Source organism: Anomalospiza imberbis, chromosome Z (genome assembly GCF_031753505.1).
Source record: "Anomalospiza imberbis isolate Cuckoo-Finch-1a 21T00152 chromosome Z, ASM3175350v1, whole genome shotgun sequence".
In the NCBI taxonomy this organism is placed as follows: domain Eukaryota; kingdom Metazoa; phylum Chordata; class Aves; order Passeriformes; family Viduidae; genus Anomalospiza; species Anomalospiza imberbis.
In genome coordinates this window covers 13,290,647-13,307,756 of record NC_089721.1, presented here as the reverse complement: position 1 = coordinate 13,307,756, position 17,110 = coordinate 13,290,647, and the positions used below count along the sequence as shown (strand labels likewise).

Below are 17,110 nucleotides of genomic sequence, written 5' to 3'. Positions count from 1 at the left end.
GAAAAAGAAGTAATGAGCATCAGGTGGTCTACATGCAGAGGTATTTAGCTTGGTACTCTCACTTTCAATATTACAGAATCAATTAGGTTGGAAAAGATCTCAGATCAAGTCCAACTTGTGACTGAACACCACCTTGTCAACCAGACCACAGCACTGAGTGCCACTTCCAGTCTTAAACCTCCAGGGATGGTGACGCCACCATGTTCCTGGGCAGTCCATCCTAATGTTCAGTCATCCCTTCTGTGAAAAAATTCTTCCCAATGTCCAACATAAACCTACCCTGGCACAGCTTGAGGCCATGAGTTCTCCTCCTGTCACTGGTTGCCTGGGAGAAGAGACCAACCCCACCTGGCCACAACCTCCTTCCAGGCAGTTGTGGAGAGTGATAAGGTGACCCCTGAGCCTCCTTTTCTCCAGGATAAACACCCCCAGATCTCTCAGCTGCTCCCTACAGGACTTGTCCTCCCCAGCTGACCCTTCACTAGCTCTGCCACCCTTCTCTGGACTCATTCTAGCACCTCAATGTCCTACTGGAAGTCTATATTGTCAGTGTGTACATTCATTATAGCTAAAGTTTTTGTGAGCTCTCCCAGTTTAAAGAAAAATTGTCATTTAAGAAAATGCAAGCACAGCAACAGTGTGACAATTAGATGTAAATCATCTCAAAATCCTACTAAGTATCTCTAGTCACCTGTAGTACCATAATAAATCATAATCATAATAAAATTAAATTCAACATAATCAAATTAAATTCATAGCATGTGTAGTCTTTATTCCTTCAGACTTAAAAAAAACCTTTCAAAACAAAAAATAAGGAAAGCAAGGGGACAACTTAATAAATTATACAAAGTCACACAGTTAGGGGATCATTAAGGCTCATGCTCCTGTGACAGCTGTGGCTTATCCTGTACTCAGGAAAAGACCTGCTGCTGGCTAAAGGTGCTCACACACCAACATGAAAGTGCTAGACAGGAACAAGTGCTAGCTTGCTGTCTCAAATGATGCTATAATTAACACTTATATTAATCTAGTCAGTATTTGGGTATGCAGAAAAAACTGGTAGGTTAGACTGTTTTGAAAGCAGGGACAGAGCTAAGCATTGCACTCCACTGCTGGTGTTTCTTTCGTCTCACTAAACAGTGCCAAATTTACAGTCCAAAGCAAATGCGTGGCTCAGCCAGTGACAATGCAGCCTTTTCCACACATTTCACCAATATGTTTGAAAGTGCTTCACACAGATCTGTTTTGAAAGGACAATGATATGAAAATGTGTTTGAAATATGTTTGAAAGTGCTTCACACAGATCTGCTTTGAAAGGACAATGGTACAGTGAGAGAAGTCCTTGTTTCTTGAGCCTAGTGATTCTATAATGCTGCTTGCTAGCAAGTAGCTTGGCTCCAGTAGCAGACCTAAAAAAGCTTTCAAAAACTAATCAGCTTAAAAATAAGTCAAATTTAACCTGCCAACAAGTATATCTAGAACTGATTAGAGCACCTGCTTGTCCAAGTACATTCCACAAGCACTCGCTGTCACATGTGCCAGTGACATTGCCTTCTCCTGTCCAGCAGACACCTCGGTCACTACCTGCCACCAAGGATGGCTAGGTCACTTCTAGCTTCTCCAAACCTCAGTCATCTGAGCTGGGAATCTTCAAATTAAGTGCACATCTCACAGTGCAAGTATTTTAGAAAACTTAATCCAGGACAATACAGCCTGAGTACAAGAAAAGGGGAAAATGGGTTTATAATTCAAAACACCATACTTTCTTCTTTGAAAAGCTCCAGAATTTGCATTTTTGTGTTTACATCATATTTTATTCTGTGGGGAGAAGGGCTGGCAACAATTAAGAAAAAGTGAAAATTTCCTAAGACTGGCTGTGCCTTTCTGTCAGCTCTGAGCACACCAATGAACTGAAAGAACACCACAGGGTCCTCTGGGCATGTCAGCACTGGAGAAGCCCCATAGGACAAAGTGTTCCAGGGGCAGTTGATACTTCCAGAATCTTTAACATGAAAGGCAACCTTTCACAATTCAGCTTGACCATGCCACACCAGAGAAGAAACATATATACACACTAATCTGCGTATGCTGACCCACAGATGGAACAGTATATCTGAACACAAGCTCCATTCAGATATAAAAGCGTGGGTGGCCATTTCGGAGTTTCCCATGGCAACAATTAGTTATGGGCCCACATTAGCATGTCCTTGCCTGTTGGAAGAAAAGCACAGTTTCTACAAGGATGCAGATTTACTCAGAAAAAATATATCCACTGGAAGACACTTCAGTGCTTTCTCTGCTTGTGGGTGGTGTCCCTTACCTCCTGACAAGCATACAGACACCTTTCTCTGCCTTGGCTAAGGAGGCAGCCTGCCAGCTTCATAAGCACTGGAAGAGGAGATACAATTTTCTATCATTTTGTTCTGCACAATAAATACACTGCTGTTGACAGAGGATATTGCACAACCTCAGCAATTTCATTCACCATAGTATCTGATAAACTCAAACAGATTAAGAAGTTTATCCCTAAAGTATCTTCTCACTTTTCAGCTAGGGAGCCAGGACACACATATTAATCAATTTTCCAAGGACACATAGGAATTCTATGGCACAACCAGATGCTGAAAGCTCGTTTCAGACCAGTGTCATTATTACAGAACTATTACTCTTGCTAGAGTCACAGGGATTTTGCCTTCTTTAGGACAAGTAAATGGCTTTGGAAGTTCACCCATTTCTGCCAGCATGGCTCAGCCTTTTCTGCAGATCTCATTATTGCCACCTATTTGCCCTTCTGCTGAGACTAGTCACAGGTTTGTCTGTCAGTGGCAATTCTGGTAAATCTTTCCCTCTAAGAAACAAAAAGAGTAGAAATTGTAATTTCACACCAATCAGGTGAAAACCACCCACATGAATAACTAAAAAACTCAACTAAATCCCCAGCTCACTCATGCCTTAGCACTGAAATAAACACTTGAGAATTCAGGACAGCCAGAACATATCTACCCTCTAGCCATCTCAAATATGGAATAAATGTTATTCCTTATTTAATACCTAAGGCTTGCCCTGATTTAAAGGAAGGAAGATTCATTTTTATGAATTTTTGTAAAAAATGATGTCTTTCTAACATGCTGCATTTAAATGCTACAGTGCATTAACAACCAGGAAATGGTGTATATTATACAAGTCATGGCAGCTTTACCTCCAGTAACAATACGATGGATTCAGGGATTTTCTAAAAGTAATTTGTTATAAGACTGCAGCAGCTTTTCATAAACTACAATTGAGTGCATGACGGTATTCCCACAGCAATTAGAACAACATACAGAGGCCAGCTCTCTTTAGATCAAGGACTCCTACCAGTGTAATCCATATACTATTTTAATCAGGTCCCACTTGCATTCTCAAACAGGGTTAAGGGCCACATACTAAGGATAATACTCTGTTTCCTTTAGGGATAGCTATGACCTTGGGAAAAACAATGCTGTTTCAAGAAAGCCAGTGCTTATATATAGGTATCTTGGGATTACTGGAACTCTTAATTGTATTTCACACATCTTTGCAAGTTGCTGAGATGTGAAACCCATAAAGTGAAAAGCATTGAAATGGTCATAACTCATGTTTCTTGAGAAATTTCCAGGGGGTATAATGAAATTAAATAGCAAGCTCTTAACTGTTGACACTTCTCTAAAACAGAAGAAAACACAGCCTTATTCTCTTAAGAAAAAATGCCCTTTTTGGCTTAAAAAATTGGAACAAAAAATAAGTTGAATTCCAGTGGTAACATGCTGTCACAACTGAAAAACAGCATTTAACAACAATTTACAATCAAGTCTTCTGTTGTAATGCTGGACAACACAGGCCAAATGCTAGCTCTGATAGATGTAATCCTTTCAGCCCTTCCTGTAATTAAAACTGCTATTTGAGACAATTAGCTAGAAAAACTGGTGTAGTAGAATATCAGCACTGCTGTACTGAGGGGATAAGATAACATGTCAGATTGGGAGCTCTGCAAGGAGAATATAGTTATTTTGAGATGGTTAGGGCTTCTGGAAAGAAACCCTCACCTCCTGCAGAACACCAACTGGAAGCTGTCATTCAGTTATCTCAGCAAAACATTCACAAGCTTGTACCACATGCAAACGTGCCAGATTCTGTAACGCATGTTCCTCCTGGTAAAAAACAAATGATTCTTGATTCAGGGAGGAAAAAAAAGGACAAACCAGAGAAAAATCTACTTTAAACTATGAACAGGGTTCACAGCCTTGGAAAAGTACATAATATCGACTGTATGTTTTGGGCCATCACATGAAATTGTGATGGCTTTGTCTCTGTTACATGAAGTCTCTATCAGAAGGGTTCTTGCAATATTATTACAAGTATATTTGTAGACAAGGATTTAACTCAAATGGCTTGGCCAAGAATGGGAGGTTAAATAGAGTCAGCTGTAACAGCTGGATAGCCTGAAAAGCTACCAGTGCATCTTTTCTAAAGCAACGTCTTGCCCTCTATATCTGTAAAGTATGGCATGATCCAGCCAGGACTTAATTGAGTTCTGAAGGGCCCTAGGTGTGCTGAAAGGCATGAGACAAGAGTACAAGGAGATACCTTGGGTTTTTCTGATAAACTTCTACAGTTTCCTATTGTGTAATAGCTATGAAATAAGAAAGGAAAGATAATAAATTATTGATCTCACATCTATTTCACTACTTTTGGAGTTGCCCTAGATACTTCTCTTTTTACTGCAAAGTGGCTTAACAGGTCTTCACAGCATGAAGGCTGAGTTCTGGAGCCAGGTGGGGATATCCTCAGGTAACCGGGCAATTTTAGATAGGACAGTTACAGTCAAAGCTAACTCAAGAAGTTACCAAGACCAAACATCCTCTACAAATCCACTAAGGAATTCACTGGAGAATGACACAGTTCACTAGAAAGTAAATGACATTGTTTATGTATATACGCCAGCATTTCTGACATTCTTCCCCAGTGTTTTATACCTCCCTTTTAATAAACCACTCATTTTTCCTTTGCCCTGTGAAATAAATGGGCTTAATTAAGTGGTGGAGAATAATCAGACCAGTGACTTACACTTCCAAACACTTCACTGGGATGAACCCCAAATATCACATAGACTATGACAGAAAATACTCTGTGTTATACTCCAACCTCAACCATTTCTGGTGCAGGAGCTCTCTAAAAGAGACACTAAGAACTTGAAAAGGCATTTATTTTCCTTGCCAAACCATGAACCACTAATAATTTCCATTCCGTTAATAATTACTTTTAACTTCCAGAAAAACACTTCACTGCAAGCAAAGATCAACTCAGGATATATACAAGGATTAAAACAGATGGTTTGAATGAAAACCTATACAGTATTAAAACAGTAACTGTAGTTGACATCAGCATTTGTACTGAAGTAATTACATTGACTATTAACTACTTGATCACTAACAGCAAACAATAAATAGATCATGTTAACATTTATAGTTATTACCTACATTTGCTTCCTTGACGCTTGCAGTTTTCCTGTTAAAAGTAAATTATCACATTATTCTTTGTTCGGTGTTTCAGCTACGAGGAGACCAGACACAAATTCAAAGGGCATAATAACATTATTTTACTTGTACAAATTTTTTGTTGAATATTTACTATTTACTAAATACCTGTTTTTCCTGTTATACAGTAGGCACAGGTAGCAAACACAATGTGTATTTTAAAAGCAACATGATGCACATGGTGTTTGCCTGCCAGGCACATAATTGGTCTTGTTATTTTGCCTTTACAAAGTGCAATAGAGAGCAGGGTTTGAGCAGACAGGGGTTCAAGTGTAAATTTTTGATCCAAGTTATTTTTCAAATTTGCTTCTGAAGTTTCTGTGTCAGCCCTAAAGCCAAGACTACACATTTCTAGAGGAGTAATAAATAAACAAAATCCCAGACTAAATACAAAATAAATATATTTCCTTCCAGCATGTTTCTCTGAATATGTTCAGGGCACAGTTTGGGATAGCCCACACAAGACACACCTCTTGGTCTGGGTGAATCTGTGGCGTTTCCCTGGGCAGCCCCCACTCCACCATTCCAGCAGTGCCGTGCCCAGTGTTTAAGCACACAGCTGCGGGGCTCCAGCAGCCCCAGTCGCATCCCTCTCCATCATTCCCTTGGCACCTCGCAGAACTGCACTGCTTTCCATCCCGTCCTGCCACACAGCTCTGCCAGCAGAACAGACCTTGATTTAATTCCTCCCTGCACAATCTGTAGAGAGGAGATACCCTTGGATGTGGGAGCTCATTTGTTCCTTTTTCCCCGTTTTGATTAATTCTTTAATCCATACAAGTCCTTCCATTTTATCCCTGGTGTTTTTTTAAGGAATCGTTGCTTACAATGCTGTATCAAGGGCTCTCACAAATTCCACATGGCAGGGAGTGAACAACTGTCTGTCTCCCCGACCAACTTCATGAGAATGAATCACAGGACTGAATTGGCATTATGTGTGGCTCTTTTAGACAGTCCACCAACTTTATTAGCCTACATTACGGCTTTTCAACATCCCTTTGCACGAAATGACTTAGTAGAAGACATTTAAGTATCGAAGTATTTTTTAAAGTAAAAAATAAAAAAACCCCTGAAATTCTAAAAAGGAAAGTCTTCACTGCATTAGGCAGAAAGAATTCAAAATCCCAAGCAGAGTGACAATCAGTTAGATGTTCTAAAGAAAACTGACCATTGCTGTTACTACTAGATTATGCTTCTACAAAAGGCGAGAATAGCAAGCAAAGTAGAGAAACCTCCATATTGTTAAGTAGCAGGACTTGTTCCAGGTTCAGAAGCTTGAGACTCCTACGCATAGTTTGCAGCTCTGCCTCTCACCTACTGCATCATTCTCCCATAGCTCATTCTGGGCACCTCTCCAGTAGTACAGAAGGGAAACATTATGCTAGGTACTTTTATTCTGCAAGGGGAACCTTGCTAGAAACTTGTTGTGGAGGGTCACACCACAGCCAAGCTCCCCAATGGTATCTCACTTCCATTCCTCTTTCCATCCTCAGAAGGTGATCATCACCTGGGTACCAGTTTAGTGTGCCAAAGTGTAACAGGAGTGTAACAAGGAAGACTGGGGCAGTTGCCAAAGTTAGAAACAGGGGAGTCTCTGGAGCCCAAGTGACCAAAAATTCCTCAAGACTGGAATTAGGCACACTTCAGATGGTGGCTCCAGTTCCAAAACTACCCAGCTGTGCTGAAAGTTCTGCTGCAACCATGAGAATCATCCGATTCTGCTGAAGGTAGTAGCCAGTGCAAAGCTTTCAGAGTCACTTTGTGTGAATCAAGAATGGCATCTTGTGAACTCCTGCTACTAGAAAGTTTCTTGTTCACTTCTGATCCCTTGAATGGTTAAGGGGGAACACCCATTTGTGCCAAAATATTGCTGAGGTGCACACAATACTCCCTCATTTATACTGATAGAAACCAGGTCTGTTCAATTACAACTCTCCAAGTTCCAGTCACACTTTTACTCAGTTTCCAGTACAATCCCCACTGTCACAGCATGGAAAGGGAATGTGCAACATTGCAAAGTCTCCTAGTTGCAAAAATCTCTTGTGTTTTAAATCAGGCAGTGCAATAACTGCAATTGTTTATTTTATAATTACTGCACAATAACTGCATAATTGTTTAAATTAATGAAGAAGTCACCCCTTTTCATGAGCATTTCATTACATACTATGAATATGCAGCAACTAGAGGTTCTTTCTCCTGTTAGAGATGGGTGTATTGAAAGAAATTTTCTCTGTGTGTACTTTACTGTATGGAACAATTCATTATAACTCATGTAGCTGCTTTTATAATACAGAGTAGTGTTTATTTGCTAGATCTACTTTTCCTTCCTCAGTGCAGAGTTAGTTTATTAACTGCACTTTTTTGGCTAGTGTAGTACACACTGTTTCTCCAATTCACATTAAATACACAATTACATTTAAAATACAAAGTGGAGTTAAAGATTGTAGCTAGGAATTTTCTCACTTGTTAGCCTCTTAGATAGTGGCAACAAACTGCTGTGCAAGGTTTTGCATAATTTCCATCATCTGATCATTCTCCATAAATACACAGGCTTCACTGCATGTGTGGGCAAAAGTTCCTGTTTAAAACTGGCCTGGCTCCTCTGAAAGCAAGTCACAGGTGGCACCAGCAGTCAGTAGTTCTGGGCGCAGCTCTCTCTTGGTAGAGGAGGAGCAGTTCTGGTTCACAGGAGGACCAGTTTGTGAGTTGGTGGCTGGGCTGCAGTCTGTAAGTCTGCTTGGGAGAGCAAAGACATGCTGGGATCACAAGCTTTGCCACTGGGAGGGAGAAAGACTGACCTCTCCTTCTGACTACACCAGGCACTAACCACTGACGAGTTGCTAATTCTTCCAAGTTGCCTCAAAACACAGCAATCATAGGACAGCAAATTGTCAAGTCTCTGTTTAACAGAGAAGAAAATATGAAAGCAACAAAAGAGCAATGAAGGAAATACACACAATAGCAGGAGTATTAAGGATGACAGAGATAACTGGATGGGGAAACTTTGGCATGTACGTTATTTTACAGGGTGTCTGATTGAAGCTGATTGTCCGTGAAGTGTTTTTGGCAGGCTTGTGGGTGAAGATATTCAAAGGCCTGAAAATCTTTTGTAAATGCTGGAGTCACAGATGTGGTTTGAAAGAGCGGACAACAGAGACCCGAGACCCCCTGAGCCCCCCGAGTTACCCTGAGACCCCCCGAGTCACCCCAAGACCCCCTGAGCCCCCCGAATCATGAATGAGACCTTCGAGGGAATGAGACAAGTTTCTGCATCTCAGGTTAATATTTAAACTGTTGGATCTACTCAGATGCCAGCCTAAACATAGACATTTCAGGGCACAATTTTAGGCTTCAAATACCTTAAAATGTTTTTTATTTTCTGAGTTTTCTTATAAAATATAGCCCTGTCTGCAATTAATTTTCAGCATGTGTTTTCCACATTTAGAAATCCTAAATAATTTTCTGTAAAAGGCAAAGTGAAATCTTTTCTTCTCTGTGAGATACTGTCACACAAGTCCAGACAAATGGTTTACCTGAAATATATACTACTGGGTAGGAAGCAAGAGCGGTAAAAGTAACTCAAAGGTGCACTTCCTTGGCCTTCAATTGGATTTTTCTGCTAGTCATCAAAGCAATCCTTAATCCCAATGGAAAGTGATGATGGAAAGAAATACTATTTTTCTCTCTGCCAAAATGAATCTTCTCTAAGCCGAAATGGCTTAGCCAGATCACAGTGGTATAACTTTTGCTTCTCTGTGCCAAGGTTTCTGATTCTGGCTCTTCGAATGTGTCTGTAGCAATTTCTTCTACATAATGGAACAACTTCTTACTTAGAAAGACTTAAAATAGGCAAGGAAAGGCTTTGTTTTCAGGTGGAAGTTTTAAACCTGCCTTTTCGACAGTTCTGCCCCCATCCACATACACCAGGATGCATCATGCTGATCAGGTTTTCAGCTTCTGAGATTTTACTGCCAGCTCTGTTTTGGACTTGTGTTCCATATCTCGCTGCATTTAACTGAGAAAACAGGCAAAAGAGAGAAAGGCCGTAGGAAAATGAACCAAACTGAAAGAATTAAGAAGAGAAAATGACCACTGTGAACAAATGACTACCAACTGTATTGTGGCACTACTATTTACCAAGAGAAGGCAATAATGTTTGTAGTTTAAGCTAAGGAAGATTCTGTCCTTTTGTCCCTTCCAAACAAGATAAGGATTGTAATATATGTAAAAATGTCTAGTCTTTGTGATTATGAAAGAAGTTATTAAAAAAAAAACCAACAAATACTTGATAAATGGTTTGTCACTGACTGCATCTATAAAATTTGAGTTCACCTATATCACAAAATAGGGTTACTGACAAGACCATTTTTCTGAATGGTTCAGGCCAGGTATCTCCTGACTTCATGAACTGATGGACAAATTTCCCTGTCCTAGAAGAGAATATGCTGCCATTCAAAGGCATCTTTCCGCTTAATCTAATTCTAATAATTCCTTCATATGTCACAAAAGCCTTTAGAAAACATGTGTCTGCTATGAAACTTCATGCTGACAGCAAGACCCCACGTGCTTTCCCGTCAATCCAGTGAGAAGACCCCTCACCTTGGCAGTAGCAGAAAACCTACAGTGTGTGGTTGAGCAGCTATGACACTACCCAGAAGAATGCAAGCAGACATTGAAACAAGTCAGCTGCAAAGATGAGGGTCAGTTCAAAATAAAAACACCTAAATTTAGCTCCCTTTATGCCACATAGGACAAAATATAGTTGACAAAACATCTCCAGCTATCTCAGACTGCCCAGAATACTCCGCCTGCCTTCCAGCTTCTGCTTAAAAAAGGCACAGGTGTGCTATCTACGAGTTTTATGCAGACTTTTTGAGTACCTAGAGGATATCCCTGTGATGAATCTTATCCTTAGATGTCCAAGCTCCCAACAGTCAGCAGGGAGTTTGTCAAAACATGCCCTGGAACATAGAGTAGCTGATAGAGTTGATTTAATTGCCTGAAAAGACATGGTAATTATGTATCAGATACCTGGGCATAAGGTTTTTAAGAGAGCTCTATAAGCTTCTGACCATCCCAGGAAGTTACAGATGTCCTGCAGGTCTGCTGGTATTACTGGGGCCCTGCACAGAATCATGGCTGCTCACTCATGTCTTTACTGGCACTGAAGTCCTATGCATGGGTTATGGATTCAGTCTCCAGTTCTGCAGCTGGAGCACTGATATGCAGTGCACACATATAGTTAGGTGGTTTATCATCAATATGTAATGCACACAAAGCATCAAAGTACAACAGACACCAGTAAAACATAAGGATATCCAGATGGAAATAAAAATTGCACTGTATTTGTTTCAGAAAGGAAAATAACTATTACTTAAATAAAAGTTATGCACATAGAATATTTGAACATAGCAGATCCATAAAATAATTTTAAAAGTTGTGATGGAAAAAGATAAATACATTTTTCAAATCCAATTAGATAAAATGAACAAAAATTTAAGGCTTGTTACTCTTAAAATTGTCATTGTACAAAATCAGTTCAGTCAAAATTATTTTTCTTGTGTTATAATTAAATATGAATGCTTTCTAAAGCTGTTTCAGGGGATAAATTAACATAACTGTAATAGTCTGAGATTAATTTTGATCTACATAAAAATATGGTAAAATACATTTCTCACATTTTTCACTTTTTAATTTTGGAGCTGCTTGAGTTTATGTATTGTTTTATTAACTGGGACTAGTTCCCAGTTTATTTCTCTATGTCCTTATTTGACTTACACTCATCAGTCATAGAGAAGGAACAAGCAAACAATATCACAACTTTCATTTTGCTTCCTAAACATATTTCAGACTGTGTCTGGAGAAATTCTCCTCAACTGCTTCTGATGTCAGCAGGTATAGTAAAAACCAAAGTACCTTGGTGAATTCTGGATATGGTTTTGAAACACCACAGTTACATTAATGTAAAATCTCGAATATAAACTGTGTACTTGTATGCAAATATAAGCTTTTCTATTTTTTCTGAACTACAATTAATACTGCATAGATGTACATCTGTCGATGAGGCAGTACTTCTTCTTGTTTATGTATCTAATTAACTAAATTGGATGAAAATATCAAAATTACACAATTACACATCTTCAAAGCAACCTAGAAGCCTAGTTCTACTGACAAAAGTTGTCTTAATCCACTGTGAAAATGGCCCTTGTGCCTTCCAATTCTTAAGGCACAAACCCCATTTACCTATGGTGATTATGCACCTATTAGAAATTACCTTCCTGTTATTGCAGCCTTTACTTTCTTTCTACCACTGCCTCTGTTCTGCCCTTGTCACTGTACATCAGGCAGCTCAAGGGCATGAACAGCACAAGGGTCAGCAACCCTGGTGAAAGGCTACAAGTCCCAGACCTGCTCAGCCCTGAATTACAGTCAAAGACCGGTGGCAGTGGACACGCCTGGTCACTTCAAGCATCACCCTCTCACAGACAGTGGGCACCCCTATCACTTCATGCCAGCTGCAGCTTCAGTTTAGGGAGCTGGAAGCCAGATTCTTTGCAAAAGGAGAGCATGAAAAACAAGCTAAATCAATAGAAAGCCTCCAGTAGAACTGGATACCAGCCTGGAGACAGCAAATAGGTGACTAAATGTCCAATATCTGGTCTCAAATGTGCAGTTGCCTGGCCAACTACTGGCCTCACACCCTTGATCCTGCCAGAAGAAAACTTGTACGGGATTTCACTCTGTCTAGGGTGGATCTGACCCCAAGCCAAAAAGCCAGCTCCAAGCACTCTCTTGTAAAGCTGAACTTATGCTTTGTTTATTTTCAAGACATAAAAGCATCCCATGTACAAATCTATATTACACTGGTTCAGTACTGGGCTTTGGTACAAGCCTACCAAGCATATGTAATTTTTATCTCTTCTGCTGCCAGAAGAAATAGAACTACTGAAGTGAATTTTTTAGGGGACCGTAACACAGGGGATCCAGACACCAGGCAACATTTCAGATATGGTACAAGTATAAAGCACATTTAATTAAGTTTATACAAAGGTCTCAGCAAGACTGTGCTGGGCAGAGCACTGTAAGATTGTCAGGATTCATGACCTGAGTGGGGCTGGATCCTCATAAGAACTTGGTTGATACAAGCACATTCACATTGGGAGAAAAAAATCCGAACGTGTAATAAACAGATCTCATCTAATACTCTGTCCTAAATCACAAAAGAACTGCAATTAGATGTTCTTTCATACTGTTATCTCAAATACTGCTTTTCAATTTATACTTCCTTCTCTGACATTCTCACCTGAGCATGTGCCTGAAGAATTAGAAGCAATTTGATCATTAGCAATCACTAAACAAAGCAATTCCCTTCACACACACAATCTTTAATAGCACAACAAATAAGGACATAAATATTTAGTACTGTATCTTGTATTTAAGCACAGAAACAATCAAAATATTCTTAGTTTTTTGGTTCTGAAGGTAATCTCATAGAAATTCCTATTTCATCAGCATAAACAAAGTCTCACAAAGATGATGCTGTGGTCAAGTTTTATTTATAATACAGATTTTTACTGCAGTTAGGACATCTGGACCACAGCTCATCTGCCAAGGATCATATAATCCTCATGTGCTCTTAAAACTCAAGATAGAAATCAGAAGGTCCAGTAGACTGCCCTGGGGATTATTTTTGACTGTTGAATGAGTCTACTGTAAAATGCAGACATGGCAGGGGAAAGGATGAAGTCAGGACACATTAATTTTTGTTCTACCAACCATTCCATGGCAGCAATGAATAGGAGCTGGTGCATGTGGATATGTTTGGTAAATGTTAAAGAAAAAGCCTTAACTAGCACTCTTACAGATTCCCTTTCTGATAACACTGAGGACAAGCATTTGAGCTACACACATAGAAGTAAATAAACAGAAACTTTTGTTTTCTCTATCCAAACTTGTTTGTTAATAAACAGAATGAACTTTATAGAAGAATTGTCTGAGAACTAATCACCTGAGTTTTAATTATTTCCTATTTCAGCTTAATGTCTCCATTAACATCAATGCAACACCCCATACGCCTCTCCAGTGCATCAGTGTATACAAGCTTGAAGAGAAATTCAAAGTATGCAACTCCAAGAAAATACAGAACAGTATAAGACCAAGAGCTAAGGTTATACTTTTAGAATTTAAGCCAGCTGTGACTACAGGCAACTATGTAATCGCCTTTTGGCTTACTACCGTATTGTAAAACTAGCACTAGAAAGGCTGATGTAACATGGCTTGCAAGTCTGTAGATGTTTAATTTGCCTTCAGTAAAACTTAAGTATGGACCTAAAGGAAAAAAATCCTGAGACTTCAGAAATTTTCATTGAATATTGTATCACTTTATTTAGAGTTAGCTGTGGAAGCTGTTTTAATCCCACTTTAAAAAATTTAGTGACAAACTGCTCTTTCTGACTTGCTCTGCTAACCCAGATTTTGATTAGGAAGTCAAGAGGGGCAGCTGTTTACAGAGCTGCAGCTGCTTTGTAGCTTTGGGAGAAGCAGTGACACGTCTGCATAAAATTAGTTATTATGGAAAACTGTTACTGCTGTCTGTTCTGAAGACCAGAACAGCACAGAGGCAACCAGGTTGAGCTGCATTTCTTTAGATAATTAGATCATAGCAAGCATAAGCAGATCAGTCTGACAGAACATGCAAGTCCCATTGGAGTTCATGTGTTTTGTTAAATGAGTGAAAGACCAGTCCCAGCTGGCTGGTTGAAGGTACACATTCTCTTGAAATCCCATAATCTCTACCCAGGAATTACTAAGTTTATTTCTTATGAAACTTGTTCCTATTGGCCTGAGATTCAAAGCATGCGGTCTTCAAATGCTTATTCTGTATGTCCAAATACTTAGTCCTATACTTATACTAAATCCTATACTTAAGATATTAATATACTAAACTTAAAATATGAATATGCTAGAAGACTTGTTTAGGAAAAAAACACTAGTTCACATAAAAAAAATGAACCCCATACAATTCTTTCATAACTTCAATACCCATGCAAATAAAATCCAGATGTATAACACCAATGTTGATACATCTTGCTTACACATCAAAAACTGTCTATGAAATTCCCCTTCATTCTGCAACATGTCCCAACCTCACCTACTATATTTACAAAAAGATTAACTGATGCATTTGTCACATTAGATACCTGGGTTACTGCAATCAAGAAAGTTGCACAGTCATTAAAAATTCAATAAAAAATACTGTTTATATAAAGCTACATATTTATATATCTACACACACAAAGGCATGGGAAGGCATCATAAAACTTACCATCACCTGCAGAAACTGAGTCATTTGCACAGATCACTGCCAAAGTAAACAGCAGATGCCGAAGATCCATACTCCTAACTCTGTAATAACAAAAGACAATAGGAGAGTTTCTTTACAAGCAAATACTAATATGATACAACATTTAAGTTATTGTCTAGTTTTATTGAATTTTTGATTGGATTTAAACCAGAAGTACATTTAGTTTATTGTTTATTACCTCATAAAGTAACACATCATCTTGCCATCTAGAACAGATAGTAAAAACTGTATTTACAAAACAAACAGCTTATGTGTCTCTAGTCCATTAAACACAGAGGGAGGGAAATTCAAGTATTGTCAATTGATAGACTGCATCTAAAAATGACTTTAAAACCTCCAAGAATACAAACACTTACAATCCTAGCATAAACCAACAAGGTTTTACAACTTCCCCAAAAAAGTACACTCCTCGTTTTCCTTAACCCACTTCTGCCACACATGCACACACATCATACAACCCCACCACACAATCCTGTTTTGAGGCTCTATTTTGCTCTTGCCTTGATCACCAGCATCTGGTAACAATGGTGAAGGGCAGCAGCTGCTCTATGCTGGACTTGCAGATTGTGCAGATTTCTGTACAAGATGGTACCTTGCTTCCAAAAACCTCATGAGGTGTCCATAGGAAGTATGGGGAAAACACTCATACCGTGGATGTTAACCTGACCATTTACAGCCATGGAGATTACTAGAGACCTTCAAAACTAAAGCTACAACACACATGCTAAAATGAGCATGGATGCTTAAGCAAGTCAGGCAGCATTTTTTTGTTCTGTAGCACCAAACTAGCATGGTACACTAACACCTTGCTCAGAGAGGCAGCGGAGGGAGAATAGCTCCACTTCCACATCTGACTGTAAATTGGTATCACAGACCTTGATTCTACAGTGGATTGTTTTCATTTAGAGATTTTCTTTCTTTATCTAACAGGAGATTAAATCACAAGTGTCCAAACAACCAAGCCAACTAATAAGTAACAATCTGTAAGTAGGTGTTATCAAGTAACAATTTATGCTATCAAATCTGGGTGTCAAAAATTAGACAGTTTTTTAGTACAGTTATCAAAGTTTGAATTAGGTTAAAGACCACAAAACACAAGAATGCAGAGTATATAAAGCTATAGTAATGCTGAATTTAAAAGGTAATTCCCTCAATTTCCTTACGCTAAGAGAAAAGAAGGAATCATGTTACAGAAAAAACCCAAAACTATTACCAACTACAGATTTCTCATCCATGCTGTTCTGTACAAAACTTGAAAATCAGAAGGTATTTTCTCACATCCTCCTTAAACTGTTCAATTCTCAGGTTTCAGGCTCAATATAAGTGGCATTTTCTCAAACTGCTCTAGAATAGCAGAATCTAAACCAGACCTGCAAAGGCAAGCCAGGAAAAGCTCCCCACCTCACAAACATCAGGACAAGGATGCCCAGCAGCACCACCCAGACAAGCTTGGGCCAACCTGAGTGGGCATGGGACTGCTACACCAAGAGAAGAGCTGTAGGAGCTCTTTGGATTGGCCAGGCACCAGCAGGACTTTTCTCTAGCCAGGCAGACAAGGGTCACTCCAAAGGGAGGGACGGAGGGAGGGATGGAGGGATGGAGGAGGAGAGGAGGAGAGGAGGAAAGGAAGGAAGAAAAAAGGAAGAAAGGAAGAAAGGAAGAAAGGAAGAAAGGAAGAAAGGAAGAAAGGAAGAAAGGAAGAGAAGTGCTTTAGTGAGGATTTGGGGCAGTGTGGGAGTAAGACAACTTAGGGAGCAGGACAAGGAGAAGTGACAACTGTAGCTGTTGGAATGCACAGACCTGGGACAAAGCTAATAAAGCAAATCACAGGCCAACAGTCCTCCTAACTCTCAGGAGGAGCTACACTGCCACAGTACAAGATTCATCCAAGATCAGCTACATTTTCAGGTAGCTCAACTGGTCCCCCTGCTTCATCAGTACTCTTGTTTAAAGGATTCTAATTATCTGTTATAAGTAAATCTACTACAAAAATGTGCCTCTGTGTTTGTCAACTCTTGTCTTACACAATGTCTTCCCCATCAGTCTGTTCTCCCCCTCAGCTCTTCCACTTTCTCCCTAAAGTTTTATTTTCTCTTTCAGAGGCATGAGAACAATGTCACTTTATTTAAAACTCTCCTTTCCCGGTACCCAGGCATGCTGTGCTTCCTTCCTATTCCCACTTTCCTGTTCT

General features: G+C 39.5%; 1 protein-coding gene across 2 annotated transcripts in view; it reads right to left on the bottom strand.

Moving 5' to 3' along the window:
- Positions 1-17,110, bottom strand: part of GHR (growth hormone receptor) — a 151,466-nt gene that overhangs the window by 52,042 nt on the left and 82,314 nt on the right. For both annotated transcript variants that reach the window (XM_068176157.1, XM_068176156.1), the window contains exon 3: positions 14,881-14,960. In XM_068176157.1, coding sequence (XP_068032258.1) covers positions 14,881-14,950 — 70 coding nt within the window. In that variant the 5' untranslated portion in view covers positions 14,951-14,960. The remainder of the gene's footprint in view (positions 1-14,880; positions 14,961-17,110) is intronic.